General features: G+C 46.8%; 1 protein-coding gene across 3 annotated transcripts in view; it reads left to right on the top strand.

The window, feature by feature from the left end:
• PIWIL1 (piwi like RNA-mediated gene silencing 1) overlaps positions 1 to 22,500 on the top strand; it is a 394,474-nt gene that overhangs the window by 87,646 nt on the left and 284,328 nt on the right. For all 3 annotated transcript variants that reach the window (XM_056533540.1, XM_056533559.1, XM_056533548.1), the window contains exons 5-6: positions 3,392 to 3,603; positions 13,812 to 13,933. In XM_056533540.1, the coding sequence (XP_056389515.1) occupies positions 3,392 to 3,603; positions 13,812 to 13,933 (334 nt within the window). The remainder of the gene's footprint in view (positions 1 to 3,391; positions 3,604 to 13,811; positions 13,934 to 22,500) is intronic.

Genomic DNA, 22,500 nt, shown 5'->3' with positions numbered 1-22,500 from the left:
GTCAAATGCCAGTGGGGTGTTAATGCTCACTACACCCCTTATTACATTCTGTGAGGGGTGTAGTTTCAAAAATGGGGTCACATGTGTGTGGGGGGGTCCACTGTTCTTGCACCACGGGGGGCTTTGTAAATGCACATGGCCCTTACTTCCATTCCAAACAAATTCTCTCTCCAAAAGCTCGATGACGCTCCTTCTCTTCTGAGCATTGTAGTGTGCCAGAAGAGCACTTTACGTCCACACATGGGGTATTTCCATACTTAGATGAGATGGGGTTACAAATTTAGCGGCGGTGGTTGGACTCAGGACCCCAGGACATGCAGGGGGAAGAGAAGCGGGTGGCGGCGGCGGTCTCTGGACCCGCAAAAGCCGATGCAGTTCATTCATTTAAAGTGCCCGCTTCAAATCATAGATCTGCAGCGGCTTCTGCGTACAGAAACAGTTTATCAGGGTATACCTGCACACACACACACAGAGAGAAATAGCCGATAACTTATACCGGAATATTGGTATAAGTTATCGGCTATCGGCCTGAAAGTTCACAGGTTATCGGTATCGGCCCTAAAAAATCAATATCGGTCAATCCCTAGTTCTGATTAGCTACTCCCTTTTTGTCTACTTTATCTTTCTTCCCTTTTTTACTCTGCTTTGCTTTCTCTTTCTCCTCACTTCGTTTGTACTTTCTCTTTCTACCTTTTTCCAGGTATATCCCGATGAGAATACTTGTATTGAATAAAAATTTTCTATCCTTATAGGAGTTGGTTAGGCTAATTAGAGGCCACCTATGAGACCTCTCTTAATGGAGAACTCCAGCCAAAATGAACTTATCGGTAGCTGATCATGGGAGTTCATGACCGCTGGCACCTCCTACAATATCTGGAACAGAATCCCTACTGTCTGTGTGGAGCGCGTGTCGTCAACCGGTAGACTGCACGGTTCTGGAGCCAGTGGGCAGACCCCCAGCGATCAGCTACATATCCTCTATTCTGTGGATAGGGCATTAGTTAAGTTTTGCTGGAGTTCTCCTTTAAAATTGGGCTTGGTTGAACGTGATGGACATGTCTTATTTCAACCATACTAACTATGTAAGTATGTCTCTCAGGTAATGGTGCCCAATGTGGCTGTGAAGCATAGACAGACAAATACTGTGATGCGTTGGAGTTCTCTGTTTTAAAACCCCTCTCATCCTTTTTTTCCTTCATTTATAGATACATGTTTACACATACACATTTGGACGTATTTATTATTATTTTTTTTTAACCCAATGGCGCTATACCTTTAGGGTATCAACTCCATTTACAGTACAGCTATACTCTGGCTATATCACTGACCCACATTCCTGTAGCAGTCTGTTGAATAGTGAAAATCCCCAGCAGAGGATGTCTGTACCTATCTAAGTGTTCTCCCCCCCACCCCCCCCCCCCCCATTCCCTTGCTTGTGCAGTTCAAGATGACTTCTGGCTGTAGCAGTTTCCCCCCCCAAAAAACGACAGCGATTTCCGGAACAGCACCCCAGTGATCCAGTGCACAGAATTTTGTCGGTTGATGGGCGACCACAGCCGTCACGCCCCGTCCCATAGACATGAATGCAGTGGGCATGGCATCACAAACACAGAAGTCCCAGGCTTTTGTGTTCATGAATGCCGCCGTGCCAGCCCGGAGAGCAGACGTGTTGTCCCCTCTACTTTGGATGTGGCGGAACTACCCATTTAAAATGGTTAACCTAAAATTAGTTAAAACTGCAGATTAAGTGATAAGTACCGTATATACTCGAGTATAAGCCGACCCGAGTATAAGCCGAGACCCCTAATTTCAACCCAAAATCCCAGGAAAAGTTATTGACTCGAGTATAAGCCTAGGGTGGGAAATACCTCATCCCCCCCTGTCATCATCCAGACCCGTCATTAACATCCTCATCATCATCCCCTTGTCATCATCCCACACATCCCCCCTTCATCATCCCCTTATCATCCCACACATCCCCCTTCATCATCCCCTTATCATCCCACACCCCCCCCTTCATCATCCCCACCCCCCTTCATCATCCCCACACCCCCCCTTCATCATCCTCTTCTCATCATTCGCCCTCAGTGGTCTTCAACCTGCGGACCTCCAGAGGTTTCAAAACTACAACTCCCAGCAAGCCCGGGCAGCCATCGGCTGTCCGGGCTTGCTGGGAGTTGTAGTTTTGAAACCTCCGGAGGTCCGCAGGTTGAAGACCACTGCGGCCTTCAACATCATCCAGCCCCCTCTCACCCCCTTTAGTTCTGAGTACTCATCTCCGCTCGGCGCTGGTCCGGTCCTGCAGGGCTGTCCGGAGAGGAGGTGGTCCGGTGAGGAGGTGGTCCGGGCTGCTATCTTCACCGGGTGCACCTCTTCTCCGCGCTTCCGGCCCGGAATAGAGGCGTTGCCTTGACAATGACGCAGAAGTACGTTGGCAATGAACGCACCTCTGCGTCGTTGTCACGGCAACGTGACTATTCTGAGGCCGGGCCCGAAGCGCTTAGAAGAGGCCTCCCCGGTGAAGATAGCAGCCCGGAACCAGTATCCCACCGGACCACCTCCTCTCCGGACAGTCCTGCAGGACCGGACCAGCGCCGAGCGGAGGTGAGTACTCAGAACTAAAGGGGGTGAGAGGGGGGCTGGATGATGTTGAAGGCCGCAGTGGTCTTCAACCTGCGGACCTCCGGAGGTTTCAAAACTACAACTCCCAGCAAGCCCGGACAGCCGATGGCTGCCCGGGCTTGCTGGGAGTTGTAGTTTTGAAACCTCCGGAGGTCCGCAGGTTGAAGACCACTGCGGGTGGGGGAGTTCACTCGAGTATAAGCCGAGGGGGGTGTTTTCAGCACGAAAAATCGTGCTGAAAAACTCTGCTTATACTCGAGTATATACGGTAGATAATTGTTGGCTCCCTTGTCCCATGAATAAATGCAGCAGATCCAATGTGTGTGACTACTCTGTAAAGTTCCCTAGATTAGTCAGATTAGTCAATTTATAATGGCACATCTTTTTTTGTGTCATACTGCTTAACAGTGGAGCATTGTGTCATACTGCTTAACAGTGAAGCAGAAAAGATCATTGAGGGAGAATCATCAAAGCCTGTCCAGAGGAAAAGTCTACCAGTTGCCCATAGCAACCAATCCGATCGCTTGTTTCATTTTTGAAAATACCTCTGAAAAATGCAAAAAGCTATCTGATTGGTTTCTATGGGCAACTGGTCAACTTTTCCTCAGCACAGGTCTTGATGAATCTCCCCCATTATGTTTACTGTATTATGAGCAAAACTTCACAGCAGAGGTCAACATAAGCCAGTGTGCGAGTACATTTGTTTTGGAGCATTGTTATTATTTTAAAATATTTAATTCTAAATGAACTCCTATTGGTCTTGTTATAGGTGTTTCTGGCAGATCTATTCAGCTACGCACTAACCATGTCAAATTGGTTAGTAGACCACAATGGGTCTTGTATCAATACCATGTTGACTACAATCCGCAGATGGAATCCAGGGCCCTGAGATCAGCTTTACTTTACCATCATGATGAGTTAATCGGAAAAGCTCGTGCATTTGATGGAACTGTGCTTTTTCTGCCAAGAAGACTGAATAAGGTCAGTAGTAAATGTGAGGGCCTCAGTACTCATACGAACACAATGGCCCTCATTTACTAAGAGTGTTGGGTTTTTACTAGTGAGAAATGTTGTTTCATACTTGTAGGATTCCTCTTTATTTACTATGGGGATTCACAGATTTTCAAGTCGGGAAAACTTTATGACCAGCTTTTTGTAGGTGGAAATTTCTGGCCATGTATTCACAAGTTTTTCTGTGAGTTCAAGAAGCAAATAGGTCGAAACCATGACCCTTTTCAGACCAACCACGCCTCCTTTGTGACAGATCGCACCCCTTTTTTCAGATTTTCACAATGCAATGATGGGTTTTTCAGATTTTTCTGGCACAGACATGTCGCAGACTCTATTCGCCAAAATAACTTCAATAACCTGACAAAAACTAGTTGGTTTCAGCTAAGTAAATGAGGGCCATTACCTTTCATGTCTTTTAAACTTTAATGGTTTGTTGAACTAAAATATATATTTAAAAATACATAAATATACAATATATAAATGTAAGGAGGGCACACTCTGAAACTGAACTGTGCCGAGTGTTTCACGATACCCCATGTGCCTATTTCTACACAGAATACAAAAATTTATTGATCTCAATTAATTAGCCAGGGTTTCTATGCTAAATTGTGTAGGAAAATATTGTGTAGACCAAGGATCAAATTAAATAAAGTGAAAATAGAATGTACAGTATATGGAAAATATTTAGAGCTAAAGATGATTGATAAAATATATCTAGCAGTTACATGAAAGCACAATTTAATAAATAAATGTAAAAAAAAATTTAAATAGTTCCCCAACAGGTAAATTAATTAGCACTGTATATGGCACGTTATGTATGTATGTGTGTGTGTATATATATATATAGATAGATAGATAGAAAGATAGATTGATATAAGACTGCATTCACACCTTGTTTTCACTGTACGGGTGCCGGATCTGGGACTGTGGGAGGGGAACGGTGACTCCGGTTGGCTGACTTTTGACCGGACCTCAAACTGTAGTATACTACGGTTTTAGGTCCGGTCAGGAATCCAGATGCGGGTCAAAAATGAGTCGACCGGAGTCACCGTTTGACTCCGGTCGGCTCATTGAACCTGTTCAGGACCCATGTCATACCGGTACGTCATGGGACCCTGGTAGTTAACCCATGACGTACATGTTCGGCCGTGGGACCGGTATGACTACTGATGTCTATCAGCAGGCACCCCTCGCAAATGCCCAGGGGGGATCATCAGACCCCCTCAATGTCGGCGCAAATTGCTGGTGAATACACATGGGCGATTTGCGCAATTCCGGGTCATACGGGTCTATGGTGACCTTGAAAATATAGGTGATGGAGGTTGTCCAAGACACCCACGATCCCCCAGAAGGGATAGGAGTGAGGTGGCAGGGGTGCCACCCCTCCCATCCCTGCTATTGTTCGTCTAGACGCAATGACCAAAAGGGGGGGGTTAGGGTGTTTGTTAACTTTCGGTTTCCCCATTTTGCCCACCCACAATAGGCGAGGCAGAACTGGGAAACCGAAGGGGACCGACACCGACATCCACTTACTTACCCATCTGCGGCGGCGGAGACGACGATCGGTGTTGGAGATCGGCTGCAACAGAGTACGGCGATGCGGCTCCCTGGACCATACTCATATACAGTTGTCTCTAAACTGTAGCCCTCCAGATGTTGAATCACAGAAAAATAGACAAATTTAAAATAGAACTTTTAATACGAGCCTATAAAACGAGGGATAGCACTCTACATAAATTAATATTACTTCCAATATGGTAATAAGAAACCACAATAATATTAGATGAATCTGATACAGCAAATAACATGGATTGCATCAACCACTATAGATACCAAAAGATCCAAAGGTAACTGATAATACCAAAATCATAAGCTGAAACAGGTAAGTATACACAATATGTATCTAATAAACCCTGTCCCCCAATGACTCAGGAAGGGAAACAGGTAGGGACAACAGGGGGGCCGGGATAGGGAGCCTATCACTCTCTACACTAATCCCTAAGTCAGGCCCTACCCCTAGGCGGAATTGTCGTCCTAAGAAGGACGGTCCCGCACTGGAACCTCCTACCAGTGCCTGACGGGACTGGGAGGAGACGTGAGGCATCTCTTGCGGCAAGCAGAACCCCAATTCTTGATCTCCCCGGTGGTCCAGTCAAGGGTGGGAGAATGATGCTGGAGCCATGGAAGACCGAGGAGGACTTCAGAGGTGCAATTGGGAAGGACGAACAATTCAATATTTTCGTGATGGGGTCCAATGCACATTAAGAGGGGTTTTGTGTGATAACGCACGGTGCAATCCAATTTAACTCCGTTGACCGAGGAAATGTAGAGCGGCTTGACGAGACGGGTCACCGGGATGCAGAACTTATTCACCAAAGAGGCCAGAATAAAATTTCCATAGGCACCAGAGTCCAAGCAGGCCACGGCTGAGAGGGAGGAGTTGGCAGAAGGAGAAATCCGCACGGGCACCGTGAGACGTGGAGAAGCAGACTTCGTACCAAGAGACGCCTCACCCACGTGAGCTGGGTGCGTCCGTGCGTTTCCTAGACGTGGAGGACGAATAGGGCAATCCACCAAGAAATCTTCGGTACTGGCACAGTACAGACAAAGATTTTCTTCCCTACGGCGAGTCCTCTCTTCCTGGGTCAGGCGAGACCGATCCACTTGCATGGCCTCCTCGGCGGGAGGCACAGGCGTAGATTGCAAAGAATACTGTGGGAGAGGTGCCCAGAGATCTAGGTCTTTTTCCTGGCAGAGCTCCTGGTGTCTCTCAGAAAAACGCATGTCAATGCGGGTGGCCAAATGGATAAGTTCTTGCAGGTTGGCAGGAATCTCTCGTGCGGCCAGCACATCCTTGATGTTACTGGATAGGCCTTTTTTAAAGGTCGCGCAGAGAGCCTCGTTATTCCAAGATAATTCGGAGGCGAGAGTACGAAATTGGATGGCGTACTCGCCTAATGAAGAATTACCCTGGACCATGTTCAGCAGGGCAGTCTCGGCAGAAGAAGCTCGGGCTGGTTCCTCGAAGACACTACGGACTTCAGCGAAGAAGGACTGGACTGTGGCTGTGGCAGGATCATTGCGGTCCCAGAGCGGTGTGGCCCAAGACGAGGCCTTTCCAGATAGAAGACTCACTACGAACGCCACCTTAGACCGTTCTGAAGGAAATTAGTCCGACAACATCTCCATATGCAGGGAACATTGAGACAAGAAGCCACGGCAGAGTCTAGAGTCCCCATCAAATTTGTACGGCAGGGACAAGCGGAGGCTAGGAGCAGCCACTCGCTACGGAGGAGGTGCAGGAGCTGGCGGAGGAGATGGTTGCTGCTGTAGCAGTGGCAGAAGTTGCTGTAACGTGGCGGTCAGCTGCGACAGCTGCTGTCCTTGTTGGGCAATTTGCTGCGATTGCTGGGCGACCACCGTGGGTAGGTCAGCGAGACTTGGCAGCGGCACCTCAGCGGGATCCATGGCCGGATCTACTGTCACGATTCGGCTAGCTGGTTGTGGATCCTCTGTGTCAGCGAGGGATTGGCGTGGACCGTGCCGGTGGACCGGTTCTAAGATGCTACTGGTATTCACCAGAGCCCGCCGCAAAGCGGGATGGTCTTGCGGCAGCGGTAGCAACCAGGTCGTATCCACTGGCAACGGCTCAACCTCGCTGACTGCTGAGAAGGCGTGGGACAGAAGGACTAGGCAGAGACAAGGTCAGACGTAGCAGAAGGTCGGGGCAGGCGGCAAGGTTCGTAGTCAATATGGATAGCAGGAGATCTGGAAACACAGGCTTTGGACAACACTAAACACTTTCACTGGCACAAGGCAACAAGATCCGGCAAGGGGGTGCAGGGGAAGTGAGGTATTATAGCCAGGGAGCAGGTGGAAGCTAATTAGGCTAATTGGGCCAGGCACCAATCACCAACCTAAGGAGCGGAGCCGCGCGCGCCAGGACATGACAGCAGGGGGCCGGGACAGGTAAGCGACTTGGGATGCGATTCGCGAGCGGGCGCGTCCCACTATGTGAATCGCATCCCCGCCGGCAATGTCAGTGCAGCGCTCCCGGTCAGCGGGTCTGACCGGGGCGCTGCAGAGAGAGGAACGCCGCGAGCGCTCCGGGGAGGAGCAGGGACCCGGAGCGCTCGGCGTAACATTTATCTACACACTCAATAATAATTAAATCGGCTTATTTTTTACTTACGAGATAAACCCGCAGGAATTGTCTTTCTTAGATGTGAAAGTTTTCAAAAATCAGGAAGGGGGCCTCCCGCCTACCCTATTTTGCAAATCCACAGCGACTAACTCCCTTGTTCATTGGTCTAGTCATCATCCTACATCCCTTAAAAAGGGGATACCTAAGGGACAGTACCTACGGGTACGTAGAAACTGTTCTTCTGAGTCAGATTTTGAACAGAAATCATCACAGCTCTGTAAACGTTTCTTGGACAGAGGATACCCCTTGGACCCTCTCAAATCAGCCTTTTCTCATGCAAAAGAGGCAAACCATGATTCTTTACTATCCCCTAAAAGAGAGAGAACTTCTGATGGCCTTACTAGAATCATAGGGACCTATAATGATAGATCAGCTTCAGTATATAAGATCCTCTCCAAACACTGGCGAATATTTCGAGCAGATCCTTTATTGGACCGGGTTATCTCTCACAGTCCTCTAATTTCCTATAGGAAGGGCTGTAGTCTAAAAGATAGACTTGTACATGGGACTTGGCTTCCCTCCAGACCCAAGGGCACTTTTCCCTGTGGTGCTTGTATAGCATGCGCTCATGTTCCAAAAAGAAACGTGTGAACTTACCTTTCAAGTGGAAGGGGTTAATGGGTGTTTTTAAACTTTTATTAAAGCAGACATATAGCTTTATCTGCTCTCCCCCCCCCCAGCTCTTCTATATACATATGCCGCCGTAGTGCTATGTATGAAAAGTATTTCTATCGGCAGCATCAAGCGGCCGATGTTGCTGCTAGAGTTCTTTTCACATATACTGCTGTAGCATAGGTATATAGAAGCGCTGCGAGGGCACATTATACATGCGCTGCGGGGGTATATGTTTAATGAACTGGCGGGGGGTATATATTTATTAATGCGCCGGTGCACTGCTGGTGGGCTAGATATATAGGCTATATGTCTGCCACCCCCTGCAGTGCTATATATCTTGCCCCTCACAGTGCTTTTAAGAAAGATATGCCCCCTGCTAGTTACAATGTTCATTTTTAAATCTCCCGATGAGAGCCCTGATTGGCTCCTCGGTACCGGCCATTCAGGGCTTCCCGCGGGGGATTCAAAAATGAAAGTTAAAACACACTGATACATCGCAGGGTTGCAGAGCATGCCGCCCGCTCCTCTGCTTAATAACTTCAGATCGCATCGGGTCTCAGAAGTGAAACCCGGTGCGATCAATCCCTCAGCCCCTGTCCTACAACCCCCATCATGGAACAGATTCTGTTCCATGTTGAGGATTGTAGTACGAACACTAATGTAGCCTCCCCAGCTGTCTGCAGACTCCCGCAACTGGGAAACTACTACTCCCAGTTGTAGTAGTCCCGGCTGTGGGAGTCTGTAGGCAGAGGTGTTCGGCCATACATGAGGGATAACGGGTCTTTTTTAACGGATGAATATTTATTCAGCCGTTAGCACCCGTTATTTCATCTGTTATTAAACGTCCGTTTTTACACATAAAACAGACGTTTAATAACGGATGAATGCTCATAATGTGTAAGCAGCCTTAGTGTTCCCTTTATGTTTTTTGAGCAGTGTATGTTGTTACTGATGGAAATTAAAAACTTTTTGAATCATTGATAAAAAAAAAAAAAGGCTCCTGAGAATCCCACCACTAGGGATCCCCATACCTACTGGAACACTAATCAGTCCTGCAGCAGCATCAGGCTTGTCCATGAATCATGGACAAGGCTACATGATCAGAAACATCAATCACCTCTCACCACCACAAGGGAGGGACACGTCCCCTTTCCATGAGGGGATTTCTAACACTGTGAGCTAATAAAAAGGTATTCTTACAATAATTATAGGTGATAGAGGCTGGTCAAGATTAGGTTCTGAGTAACATTAACCCCTTAAGGACCAGGCCATTTTACACCTTAGGACCAGAGCGTTTTTTGAACATCTGACCACTGTCACTTTAAGCATTAATAACTCTAAGACGCTTTTACCTATCATTCTGATTCCGAGATAGTTTTTTCGTGACATATTCTACTTTATGTTATTGGTAAAATTTTGTCGATACTTGCATCGTTTCTTAGTGAAAAATTCCAAAATGTGATGAAAAAATTGAAAATTTTGCATTTTTCTAACTTTGAAGCTCTCTGCTTGTAAGGAAAATGGATATTCCAAATATTTTTTTTTTATTCACATATACAATATGTCCACTTTATATTTACATCATAAAATTTACGAGTTTTTACTTTTGGAAGACACCAGAGGGCTTCAAAGTTCAGCAGCAATTTTCCAATTTTTCACAACATTTCCAAAATCACAATTTTTCAGGGACCAGTTCAGGTTTGAAGTGGATTTGAAGGGTCTTCATCTTAGAAATAACCCATAAATGACCCCATTATAAAAACTGCACCCCCCAAAGTATTCAAAATGACATTCAGTTAGAGTTTTAACCCTTTAGGTGTTTCACAGGAATAGCAGCAAAGTGAAGGAGAAAATTCACAATCTTCATTTTTTACACTTGCATGTTCTTGTAGACCCAATTTTTTAATTTTTACAAGGGGTAAAAGGAGAAAATGTATACTTATATTTGTAGCCCAATTTCTCTCGAGTAAGCACATACCTCATATGTCTATGTAAATTGTTCGGCGGGCGCAGTAGAGGGCTCAGAAGCGAAGGAGCGACGAGGGGATTTTGGAAAGTAAGTTTTTCTGAAATGGTTTTTGGGGGGCATGTTGCATTTAGGAAGCCCCTATGGTGCCAGAACAGGAGAAAATACCCACATGGCATACCATTTTGGAAACTAGACCCCTTGAGGAACGTAACAAGGAATAAAGTGAGCCTTAATACCCCACAGGTGTTTCACGACTTTTGCATATGTAAAAAAATTTAAAAAAAATTTCACTAAAATGTGTGTTTCCCCCCCAAATTTCACATTTATGCAAGGGTTAATAGCAGAAAATACCCCCCAAAATTTATAACCCCATCTCTTCTGAGTATGGAGGTACCCCATAAGTTGACCTGAAGTGCACTACGGGCGAACTACAATGGTCAGAAGAGAAGGAGTGATATTTGGCTTTTTGAGAGCAAATTTTGCTCGGGGGCATGTCGCATTTAGGAAGCCCCTATGGTGCCAGGACAGCAAAAAACACCCACATGGCATACCATTTTGGAAACTAGACCCCTTGAGGAACGTAACAAGGAATAAAGTTATCCTTAATACCCCACAGGTGTTTCACGACTTTTGCATACGTAAAAAAAAATTTTTTCACTAAAATGTGTTTTCCCCCCCAAATTTCACATTTTTGCAAGGGTTAATAGCTGAAAATACCCCCCAAAATTTGTAACCCCATCTCTTCTGAGTATGGAGGTACCCCATAAGTTGACCTGAAGCGCACTACGAGCGAACTACAATGCTCAGAAGAGAAGGAGTCATATTTGGCTTTTTGAGAGCAAATTTTGCTCGGGGGGCATGTCGCATTTAGGAAGCCCGTATGGTGCCAGGACAGCAAAATAACCCCCACATGGCATACCATTTTGGAAACTAGACCCCTTGAGGAACGTAACAAGGGGTACAGTGAGCATTTACCCCCCACTGGTGTCTGTCAGATCTTTGGAACAGTGGGCTGTACAAAATTTTTAATTTGCACAGCCCACTGTTCCAAAGATCTGTCAGACACCAGTGGGGTGTAAATTCTCACTGCACCCCTCATTACATTGCGTGAGGGGTGTAGTTTCCGAAATGGGGTCACATGTGTTTTTTTTTTTTTCTTTTTGCGTTTGTCAAAACCGCTGTAACAATCAGCCAGCCCTGTGCAAATCACCTCAAATGTACATGGCGCACTCTCCCTTCTGGACCTTGTGCGTCCCCAGAGCACTTTGCGCCCACTTATGGGGTATCTCCGTAGCTCGGGAGAAATTGCATTACAAATTTTGGGGGGCGTTTTTCCCTTTTACCTCTTGTCAAAATGAAAAGTATGGGGCAACACCAGCATGTTAGTGTAAAAAAAATTTTTTTTTTACACTAACATGCTGGTGTAGACCCCCAACTTCACCTTTTCATAAAAAGAAAAAGCCCCCCAAAATTTGTTAGGCAATTTCTCCCGAGTACGGCGATACCCCATATGTGTCCCAAAACTGTTGCCTTGAAATACGACAGGGCTCCAAAGTGAGAGCGCCATGCGCATTTGAGGCCTGAATTAGGGATTTGCATAGGGGTGGACATAGGGGTATTCTATGCCAGTGATTCCCAAACAGGGTGCCTCCAGCTGTTGCAAAACTCCCAGCATGCCTGGACAGTCGACGGCTGTCCGGCAACACTGGGAGTTGTTGTTTTGCAACAGCTGGAGGCTCCATTTTGGAAACAGTGGCGTACCAGACGCTTTCATTTTTATTGGAGAGGGGAGGGGGGCTGTGTAGGGGTATGTGTATATATATAGTGTTTTTTACTTTTTATTTTATTTTGTGTTAGTGTAGTGTTTTTAGGGTACAGTCACACGGGCGGGGGGTTACAGCGAGTTTGAGCTGCCGCGCAAAATTTGCAGCATCGCAAACTTGCAGCCTAATACTCACTGTAAGCCACCTGCCCATGTGAATGTACCCTGTTCATTCACAGGGGGGGGGGACCTCCAGCTGTTGCAAAACCACAACTCCCAGCATGCACAGTCCATCAGTGCATGCTGGTAGTTATAGTTTTGCAACAGCTGGAGACACACGGGTTGGGAAACACTGAGTTAGGAAACAGACAATGCTTCCCAACCAGTGTGCTTCCAGTTGTTGCAAAACCAGAACTCCCAAACATTCTCAGGCATGCTGGGAGTAGTAGTTCGGCAACATCTTTAGAGCCAGATGTTGCCGAACTACAACTCCCAGCATGCTTGGAGTTGTAGTTTTGCAACATCTGGAGGACTACAGTTTGCAGACCACTAATACAGTGGTTCCCAATCTGTGCCCTTCCAGATGTTGCAAAACTACAACTCCCAGTATGCCAAAACTGTCCAGGCATGCTGGGAGTTGTAGTTCTGCAATATCTGAAGCGCCAGATGTTACAGAACTACAACTCCCAGCATGCCTGGACAGTAAGGGCATGCTGAGGATGTGTAGTTTTGCAACATCTGGAAGGGCACAGTGGTCCCAAAACTGCGGACCTCCAGATGTTGCAAAACTGCAACTCCCAGCATGCCCAGACGCCAAGGGCTGTCTGGGCATGCTGGGAGTTGTAGTTTACAGGGTCCCATTACAGCAATAATGCATGTCGCTTTACGGCGACGTGCATTGCTGTAAAGGGCCCGACCGCGTCTGAAGATCAACTCACCTGTCGCCGCCGCCGTCTTCATCGTCTGGATCCGGGTCCTCAGGGACGAGGTAAGTATCGGGGCCGGGCCCCAGCACTCCCCCGTCCCCCGCCGCGTCCTCCGGTCTTCCTCCCGTCCTCTCCGGACTTAGAGGGGCCGGGCAGGGCGAGAGGAAGTAACACCCCCCCCCCCCCCCCTTGCGATTGGATCCGACGGATCGGAGGAGGTGGCAGGCTTGCCACCTCGCTCCTAGGCTCCAGCATGGTCCTGGCTGTCTGTGACAGCCGGGATCATGCAAAATTACTGGGCGGTCGGGTCCCAGAGACCCGATCAGCCCGGTATCGCCGCAGATCGCAAGGGCGATTTCCTACATGGCCCCCCTCGGCGTTTGCCCTGGATGCCTGCTGAAGGATTTCAGCAGGCACTCGGTTCCGATCTCTGCCCGGCGAGCGGCAGAGACCGGAAAATGCCATGACGTTGTGGAACTTCATTGGTCCTTAAAGCCCAGGGTGCCTTGACGTTCCACAACGTCATTGGTCCTTAAGAGGTTAATATAATTTTTTTTTTATTTTGTGGGATCTGACAGGTACGCTTTAGAATTGGAGTTACCTTTTTCAAAGTGGTAGAATGTGTTAAGGTAATAAGTAATGTAATGTAGTGTACATTAATTGGAGAAGCTCAATTATTTTGTTTATTTTTTTTCCATTTAGATCAGTGAAGTGTTTAGTAGCACGCGCAGTGGAGAAAAAGTTAAAATTACAATTACTTTGACAAATGAGTTACCACCAACTTCACCAACCTGCTTTCACTTTTACAACATTATATTTCGAAAGTAAGTACTTAAGTCGCAATGTTCCACTGTTTTGCCAAAAGAAAAATCTGCAACTTTTTACGAATGTTGCTACACTTTCTAAGTGGGCTTGGCTTAGTGTATAGCGGGCAATGCTTTATGGAAAGATGGTGCAGTTTCCCATGTCCACTGGATTTACTAAAACATTTGTTTGCAAGCAGTGACTGGTTTTAGCGGAAATTTCAGTCAGATACTCACGGGGAGGCCACAGATGTGCCAGATTTATTAAGAGGCATGTGCTTACCTAAAGCTAGCAGTATTTTACATTTTGGTCGTTGTAATTTCCCCATAGAGTGTGGTTATGTTCACACAATTGAATGTCCGCAAAGAGAATCTCTCATAGATGGCTATGAATTCCGCACGGAGTCCGCACGAAAAATGAACGTGGTCATTCTTAGTGTAGACACGGAATTCAGAATTTCCGTGGCCGAAACATCTGGCATGGAAATTCTGCCATGTGCATAATCCCGTTGAATTCAACGGGACTCTGCTGTGGCAGAATCCAAGTGCCAGAAATTCTGCCAGGTGAACATGGCCTAAAAGATGACAATGGAGGTCTATATTACAGTGTGCACAGAAAGCAATTTAAGTGTAATTTTTTATAGAATTTTAATCATAAACAGATATGACATTTGTAAAGAAAATATTAATAAATTCTGGCATTTGTTCTATGCTTATTGTTAGCTATGCATTTATATACATACTGTTTATGTTGTAAAATAAAAGTAGTGTTATAAACATTTCAGAAACTAGAATTTAAATTTAGCATAAGGGGAATCGGTAAGTGTAAATTTTAAGTAAGGTGTTTGCGTTTGTTGGTCAGCTCATTTTTGCCCTGTATGCGGTTTTCCCACCGGACCTAAAACCGTGGTATACCACGGTTTTAGGTGTGGTTAGAGAACCGTATACGGGCCAAAAATGAGCTGACCGGAGTCAGCATTTGACAGGAAAAAAATTGTGCATGCACTGTTAATTCCCCCGTCAAAAAAAATGGGCGTTAGTCATAACAGGACATAACTGATGCTAAAGGATGGTCAAAAAAATCCTATTGACATGAATGGGATTTTTTTTACGTCCGTTCATGACGGAAGTTTTTACAGGAGGATAACGGTAGTGTGAAAGGGGCCTTAAAGTGGCATATATATATATATATATATATATATATATATATATATATATATTCGATACAAGTGATTGGAGGATCGAACACTCAAGTCTTCTACTGTTACTTAACCCCCTTAAGGAACAAGCCCATTTTCACCTTAAAGCGCATATGTCATGAGGATTGGGGCATATAACCTAACCACAGTGTATGTATTGTGTGTAAAATATGTCTGCAGCCTTGCTTTTAGCCCTCTTATTACAGCTTTTGTTAGTGTAAAAAAACATTTTTATATGCAGCCACTGACAGTCAGATAGGCATGGCCAGGCATTCCCTATGCCCCGCAGCCACCGCGCCTATCCCCTGTACACAGATCCCAGCGCATTCACCCCTTATCTTTCATATGTATGCGCCAACATTTCTTTACAGAGTGCGAGCGCTCACTACAACTGTCTGACGCCTCTGTGTGCCTTCTACTCTTACTTCTCCCCGTGCGGGAGATACACTGGGCTCTTTTACATTCTTTAGAGGCAGAGAGCACTCACTCAGCGCTTACATATGAAAGATAATGGGCGCATGCACTGGGACCTGTGTGTCAATCTCACACCGGTCCCAGCGTAGGTGTACATGGGCTGGTGACCAGGGGGGGGGGGGGGGTCTAGCGAAACACACGCCCTCTGGGCTCTGCCTACCATTCATTACTGTGTTGTTGTTACCTACATAGTCACGTTATATGCCTGTCAATATACGTACTATCTGGCAATGCCTATGCGGATAGTTTGTATGTGACGTTGCTCTACCATTTCCAGATGACCCATGTGAGTCCGTTTTGAGTTGCCTGTTTTTTGTCTTGACTTTTTTGTGAAAATTAATAAAAACTTACTTTGGAAAAAAAAAGAATAAATAAAATAAAAAAAAATGCTATGAAAAAGTGCCATCAAAATAAAAATGGTTCAGATAAAAACTTCTGATCATGGCACAAAAAATTACCCCTCATACATCCCTATATATGGAAAAATAAAAAGGTTATAGGAGTCAGAAGTGGACAATTTTAAACATACTAGTTTTGGTGCATGTAGTTATAATTTAGTATTTAAATAAAACCTATATAAATTAGGTATCCAAGTAACGATATGGACCTACAGAATAAACATTAGGTGTCATTTGTACTGAAAAGTGCACTGCTTAGAATCGGAAGCCCCCAAAATTTAGAAAATGGCACCACTCCCCCCACAATTTTGCCCCACAAATATATATTTATCTGGAGTGAAGCATGAAGAACAAATGAAGTTGGAAACTCACCGGAGAATCTTCGTCTCTTCATATACTTCATAATAACAGGCATGTTAGCAGGGAGGAGCATACAGGTAAGATGGCAACAGCAGCCGTTTCACACTGTAACAGTGCCTTGAATGGTACCAATGAAAGCGTCAACTTGTCTCCCAAAAATATTTTTGCACCCCAAGGCCTCTGAGACTTTATATTATGTCAACAAAGTATCCTAAACTAAAAGGACACCCCAAAATCCACCCAGCGCACCTTCATGTCTGAGGCCTGTGTGAGAGACACATAGCACATAAAGGCCACAATTGGGATATTTCGTCAGAATTCATGGAATAAATCTTGAGTTGTATTTCTTTGTCAACACCTACTGTGTTACAGAAAAAAATGGATTACACTGAAAAATCTGCAAAAAAAAAAAAATAATATGAAATATTTAAATTCAGCCTCCACTTGCTTTCATTTCTGTGAAACGCCTAAAGGGTTAATAGAATTCTTTAATGCAATTCTGACTACTTTAAAGGGGTATTCCAGGAAAGTTTTTTATTTGACTATGCTACAGGGGCTGTAAAGTTAGTGTAGTTCATAATATAGTCTCTGTACCTGTGTGTGACGGTTTTCTCACAATTCTTCTGTGATTTTCACCCAACTATTTATTTGTAACAGCATACAAAATGACTGTTGTCTCAGATTTTTCCCAGCTTGCAATGCAGCCAAGACCTGACTCACTAGTCAGCTGATGTCAGGGAGCCAGTCTGCTTCAATGGGTGGAGCGATCGCTTGGTGGGAGAGAGATCAATCTGTAACTATTGCAACAGCTGTAGGCACCCTGATTGAAAACCACAGGTCTTTTGAATGGATGCAGCTCATTTATGTTTCAATGGGTGGGGTGGCTGATGTGTGGGAGGGAGGAAAATGGAATTGTGGGATTTGTAGTCAAAAACAGTAAAGTCAAACAGGAAATATAAGTTCACAAAAAGCTAGCCACAGTGTTATGGTAACCTCACAACATAGCCTTTTAGCCCCAAGACAAGCGCAGATCCTTCCTAAGCATGTCCATCACTGTCTGCCAGTTACGTACTAAAATCACCTTATGGTGGATAACCCTTTTAAGGGGCTCAGTTTATCAAATGGGGTGATTTATGGGGGTATCTTACATATAGGCCCCTCAATTCCACTTCAGAACTGAACTGGTCCCTGAAAATTCAGATTTTTGAAATTTTCTTGAAAAATCTGGAAAATTGCTGCTAAACTTATAAACCTTCTAACATTCTAAAAAAGTAAAATAATGTTTATCAAATGATGGGAACATAAAGTAGACAAATTGTAGATGTGAATTAATCATAAATTTTTGGTATAACGATCATACCAGCAGAAAAAAAAAATTCACAATTTTTTTTTTTTTTACAAAAACCACTAAATATATCAATCAAAATTTACTAGGGATGTTCTGATGCTGACACCAGTATCGGTATCGGGGCCGATACTATCCATTTGCATGGTATCGGGGACTCATTTAATGTCCCCGAAACCATGTCAGATACCTACTGCAGCTCCGCCACCCTGTTCTCCCATCCTCCCGTCCGCATCATAGTGTTCCATGGTCGAGCATGTGACACACGTCACTCCACCTCCTTCCCTTCGCCCAATGTAACGCTACGGAGGAAGCTGAGTGACGTATATGTCAAATGCTCCTCCATAGGACGCCATGATGCGGACGGATGAACGGGGCAGTGGAGCGGCAGGACCCGACAAGACAGCCGCAGGTGAGCTGTATGAAAGGAGGGGGGGCCTGCTGCTGTCCAAAGAGGGGGACCTACTGGGGAGGGGGGTAGTTTGCTGCTGTCTAAACTGGGGGGGGGAGGCCTGCTGTCTAAAGGGCTACGGTCTACAGGGGGGCTGCTACTGTCTACAAGGGGGGCCTGCAGTCTAAAGGGGTAAAGGGGGGCTGCTGTCAACAAACTTGAATTTATAGGTAGATAGTGCAGGTGCCAGTTTCTACCGCTGCTCACCATATGGACATCGGTCTAACCCATGCCCAATGGAGAAGAGAGATCTTGGCTCATACTGCAGCAACCGCCTCCATTGTACACAACAAGGAACTCGCATATCAGCACGGTAAGCAGCGCCTTACACCGGGTAACCCTGGTGTCAGATTCCCTTTAAAATATAAGCACTCATACTTGGTATCGGCAAGAAATAGGTCTTAAAAAATGGAATCGGGACATCCATAAAATTTACTACTAATGTAAAGTACAATATGTCACGAAAAAGCTATTTCAGAAGCGCTTTCATAAGTAAAAGCGTTCCAAAGTTATTACCAAATAAGTAGACGCACGTCAGATTTTGAAAATTTGCCTACTTTATTAATGTCAAAACATGCTATTGAGTAAAGGGGTTAAATCACATTTATTAGGTCTTTTTTCTTGGTCGGAAACCATTGGGCGACTCAGACCTCTAGGAGGCGCTGACACTAGGCATACAAAAAAAAGACGCCGCCTCCTGGCAGGATATACCCCGCCTACTGACCCTGAGCAAATCAGTGTTAGCTTAGTGTCCTAGTAGGCAAGACACAGGTCTGGTGTTCTCCAGACCTGGTCTTCTTTTTGTGTTTTTACAGTTATGGCCTGTTTAGGTTATTTTCTTATATTTTCAGTTGGGGATTCAGGAGCATAGCGCTACCTGTTCCCCCATATGCGGCTAAGGCGCACAGGACATAAGATATAAATGCGCCGTTAACCCCTTCCTGCCAACGGCCAGCACGTGGGGTAGTACCTTGGGTTCAGGTCCCCCTATATTCCCTGCTCGTCCTGGTATGTAGCAGCATGACTTGATGCAGGCATCCATAAGTCTGGCTGAAGACATCTTCGGGTGGAAGACATCCTCAGGTGAGTATGTTTCCCCTAAATCGCCCCTCCCCCCTAACTTCTCTATCCTTGGTAGCCCCCTAAACCACTAAATATCCTTGGTAGCCCCCTAAACCACTTCTCTATCCTTGGTAGCCCCCTAAACCTTGTGAAAGGACGCGACTTCTCTCCTTTTTATTCTGGGACTGGTGACCTGATCTCTTCTTTCTTTTTTTCTGCCTTCAGTGTTCTTTTTTCAGTGCCGGGGCTGCGGGACAGTTGTTCCCTCTCCCTCCCTGGCACTGCTCCTCACTTTAGTGGGGGAATACATCGATGGCCGCAGCTCCTGCAGCTGTGCTGTGCGGCCGGCTGAGTGTTTTACTTTCACTTCCAGAGCCGTGCGCGGCGGCTATTCAGGCCGGGATCTCTCTCTGCATACAGACATTTCGGCTGTTGCGCGGCTGGCTCCTTCTCCTGGCTAGGTGCCGGAGCTTCTGGAAGGGGTTAATATTTCTTGGCGGGTTCAGTGCCGGAGCTTCTGACCATGTGTGGTGAAGCTCCGCCCACCGCTGGTGTTCCCCTATGGGATTACAGTGCGCGCACCACTGTTAAACCCCTAGGTTTACCTGGTGCGCACGCTTCGGGTCATTGTTAACCAATAAAGATTGGTCCGGGCAGGCGGCTTGCCCTGTGTGTAGCTAGGTCCTCCCCCCCCCCCCCCTCTCTCTCTCTCTCTGCTCCATGCCTCACGCAGCTGCTCCTGGTCACTCTCAGCTTACAGCCTCTTCTGACTGCAGCGGGACACAGACCTGGTGAGATTGTAAATCCAAAATCCCTGGAGGTTCTACTGAATCCTCCTGCTCTGCCTGCTCCTACAAGCTGACCTCGCCGTCGGTTTCTGTGGCCCCTGATGTTCCTACGGAATGTGTGGGGCACGTCCCTCCCCCAGATTGGGTATTTTCCCCTTACCTAGTCGATCTCTGAATCAGCTAGGGTCTCCCAAGTCAGTGGCCTCCGCCTTGAAGCGGTCTTCCCTGCGGGATACACCCAGGGACTCGTGTTCCGTGTCCCCAGACCTGCTATTCCTCCTCGCTTCTATGTGCTCTGGCTCTTCTCTGGAGCACGCCCGGGGTGGCCCCTCTTCTCGCTGGTCCTGCTATTCCTCTTTGGCTCTCAGGTCGAACTCCCGAGGACGTTCTCCAGGTCATATTTCAAGGTCCCCGTCCTCTCACTCTAGGTCTCCCTCTCCTTAGTCTAGGGTTGCCTCCGCAGATTCCCATTCCCCAGGGGAAGCAGCGGACGACGATTCAGATTCTGCTTCGGATCTTGAGGACTACTCAGCAATGTCCGTAATGGTGGACGGATTAGTGTCAGCCATCCGGGACACCTTTCAGCTGGAGGACCCTGGAACTTTGGATCCGGATCCAGAAGTCTCCTTTCGCTGCTTGCAGCATGCTACCAAGGCTTTAAGTTCTCATGCAGAATTTGATGCCTTGCTGGACATTGCTTGGAAACACCCTGTTAAGAAGATTTCAGGGAATCCAGAAGGTTCAAGCCCGATTTCCCTTCCCTCAGTTTCCAAGTGGACAGTGCCATCTAAGGTTAATCCTCCAGTCTCTCGTCTGTCCAAGTCCACTACTCTACCTCTTGCAGACACAGCGTCACTTAAGGATCCTACTGACAAGAAGATGGAAGGCAAAGTCTGATTTTGAGGCTGCTGGATCCTCAATGCTTCCCACCTTTGCTTCCGCTTGGGTGGCCAAGGCGGTGTTGTTTTAGGCTTCCCAGCTTCGCCAATGTATCCTTTCTTGTGTCGCCAGGGAGGAACTGGCAGATGTGGCTCGCTAGCTCTCTCAGGCTGGCGATTTTCTCTGCTCAGCAGCCTTGGAATCCGCTCGCTGCTCGGCCTTTGCCTCTGCTAACTTGGTCGCCATTCGTTGCGCCATGTGGCTGAAGGCGTGGGATGCCGATGCAGCTTCAAAGAGATCTCTGACTGAGTTAAACTTCTCGGGTTCCCGGCTCTTTAGAAAACGGTTGGATGAAATTATTTCCATAGCAATGGGGAGGTAAGATTTCTCTGCTTCCGCAGAACAAGCCTCGTTGCTCCAACCCCCGTCGGAAGCGGCTTCCTTTCAGACAATGGCCCCGGGTTGCCCTTCCAAACAAGCCCACCCTCCCTCTTTCAAGACAGGCCTTTCATGGAAGTCTGACAACCGATCTGGCAGTTTTTAGGCCATATCTGGTACGCGTAAGCCTGCCTCCTCCTGAAGGGGCGCCCCCACCCATGTCCTCTTAAAGGACATTTGGCTGGCTCAGGTCCAGGACTCTTGGGTGCGAGACGTAATTTCATGGGGTTATAGGATATTTGCTTTCATCCCCAAAAACATTTTCTTACGATCCCGCCCTCCACGGTCCCCTTCTTAGGCGACGGCCTTTCAGAATGCTTACGTTCTCTCCTCTCTCAGGGAGTGATAGTGCCAGTTCCACCAGGAGAACGTGGTTCAGGGTTCTACTCAAACCTCTTGTCGTTCCTAAAAAGGAGGGCTCGGTTCGTCCCATTCTGGACCTCAAGTTACTCAATCGCCATCTGCGCCTCATTTTCGGATATAGTCTCTCCGGTTCGTGTTAGCCTCCATGGACCAGGGCGAGTTTCTTTCACCGGTGGACATCCGGGACGCCTATCTCACATCCCTATCTTCCCAGCTCATCAACGATTTCCTCGATTCACTGTTCCGGAGGGTCAATTTCAGTTTGTGGCGCTCCCTTTTGGACTAGTCACGACTCCCAGGGTCTTCACCAAGGTCATGGCTGTCATTGCCATCCTTCGGAGCCGGGGGATCCCAGTTCTCCCCTACCTGGATGATCTCTTGATCAAGGCCCCGTCTTGCTCTGAAAATTTGAAGAGCCTTTGGATCACGCTTCAAACCCTGTCCTCTTTCAGCTAGGTGATCAACTGGGAAAAGTCACATCTGTCGCCTTCCCAGTTCCTGATATTTCTGGGTCTCCTTTTCCACACAGCAGTAGCCGGGGTCTGTCTTCCCTTGGACAAATGGCGCTCTCTGCAGCTGGGGGTCCGTCCCCTGCGGCGCCGCTCCCTGTTTCGATTTAGTTTCTGCATGGAGGTCTTGGGCCGTATGGTGGAAGCCATGGAGGCAGTCCCCTTCGCCCAGTTTCATTGTCGCTCCCTCCAACTGGCCATCTTGGCCAGGTGGGACAAGTCTCCATTGTCCCTGGATCACTGGATCCTTTTGCCTCTGGTGATACGGTGGTCCCTTCTTTGGTGGCACTATTCTCCCTTTCTTCTGGGGATTTCTTTCCTC

This window comes from Hyla sarda, chromosome 1 (genome assembly GCF_029499605.1).
Source record: "Hyla sarda isolate aHylSar1 chromosome 1, aHylSar1.hap1, whole genome shotgun sequence".
NCBI classification, from domain to species: Eukaryota; Metazoa; Chordata; class Amphibia; order Anura; family Hylidae; genus Hyla; species Hyla sarda.
Note: the sequence above shows the minus strand (reverse complement) of the source record. Positions and strands in the feature narration are given on the sequence as shown.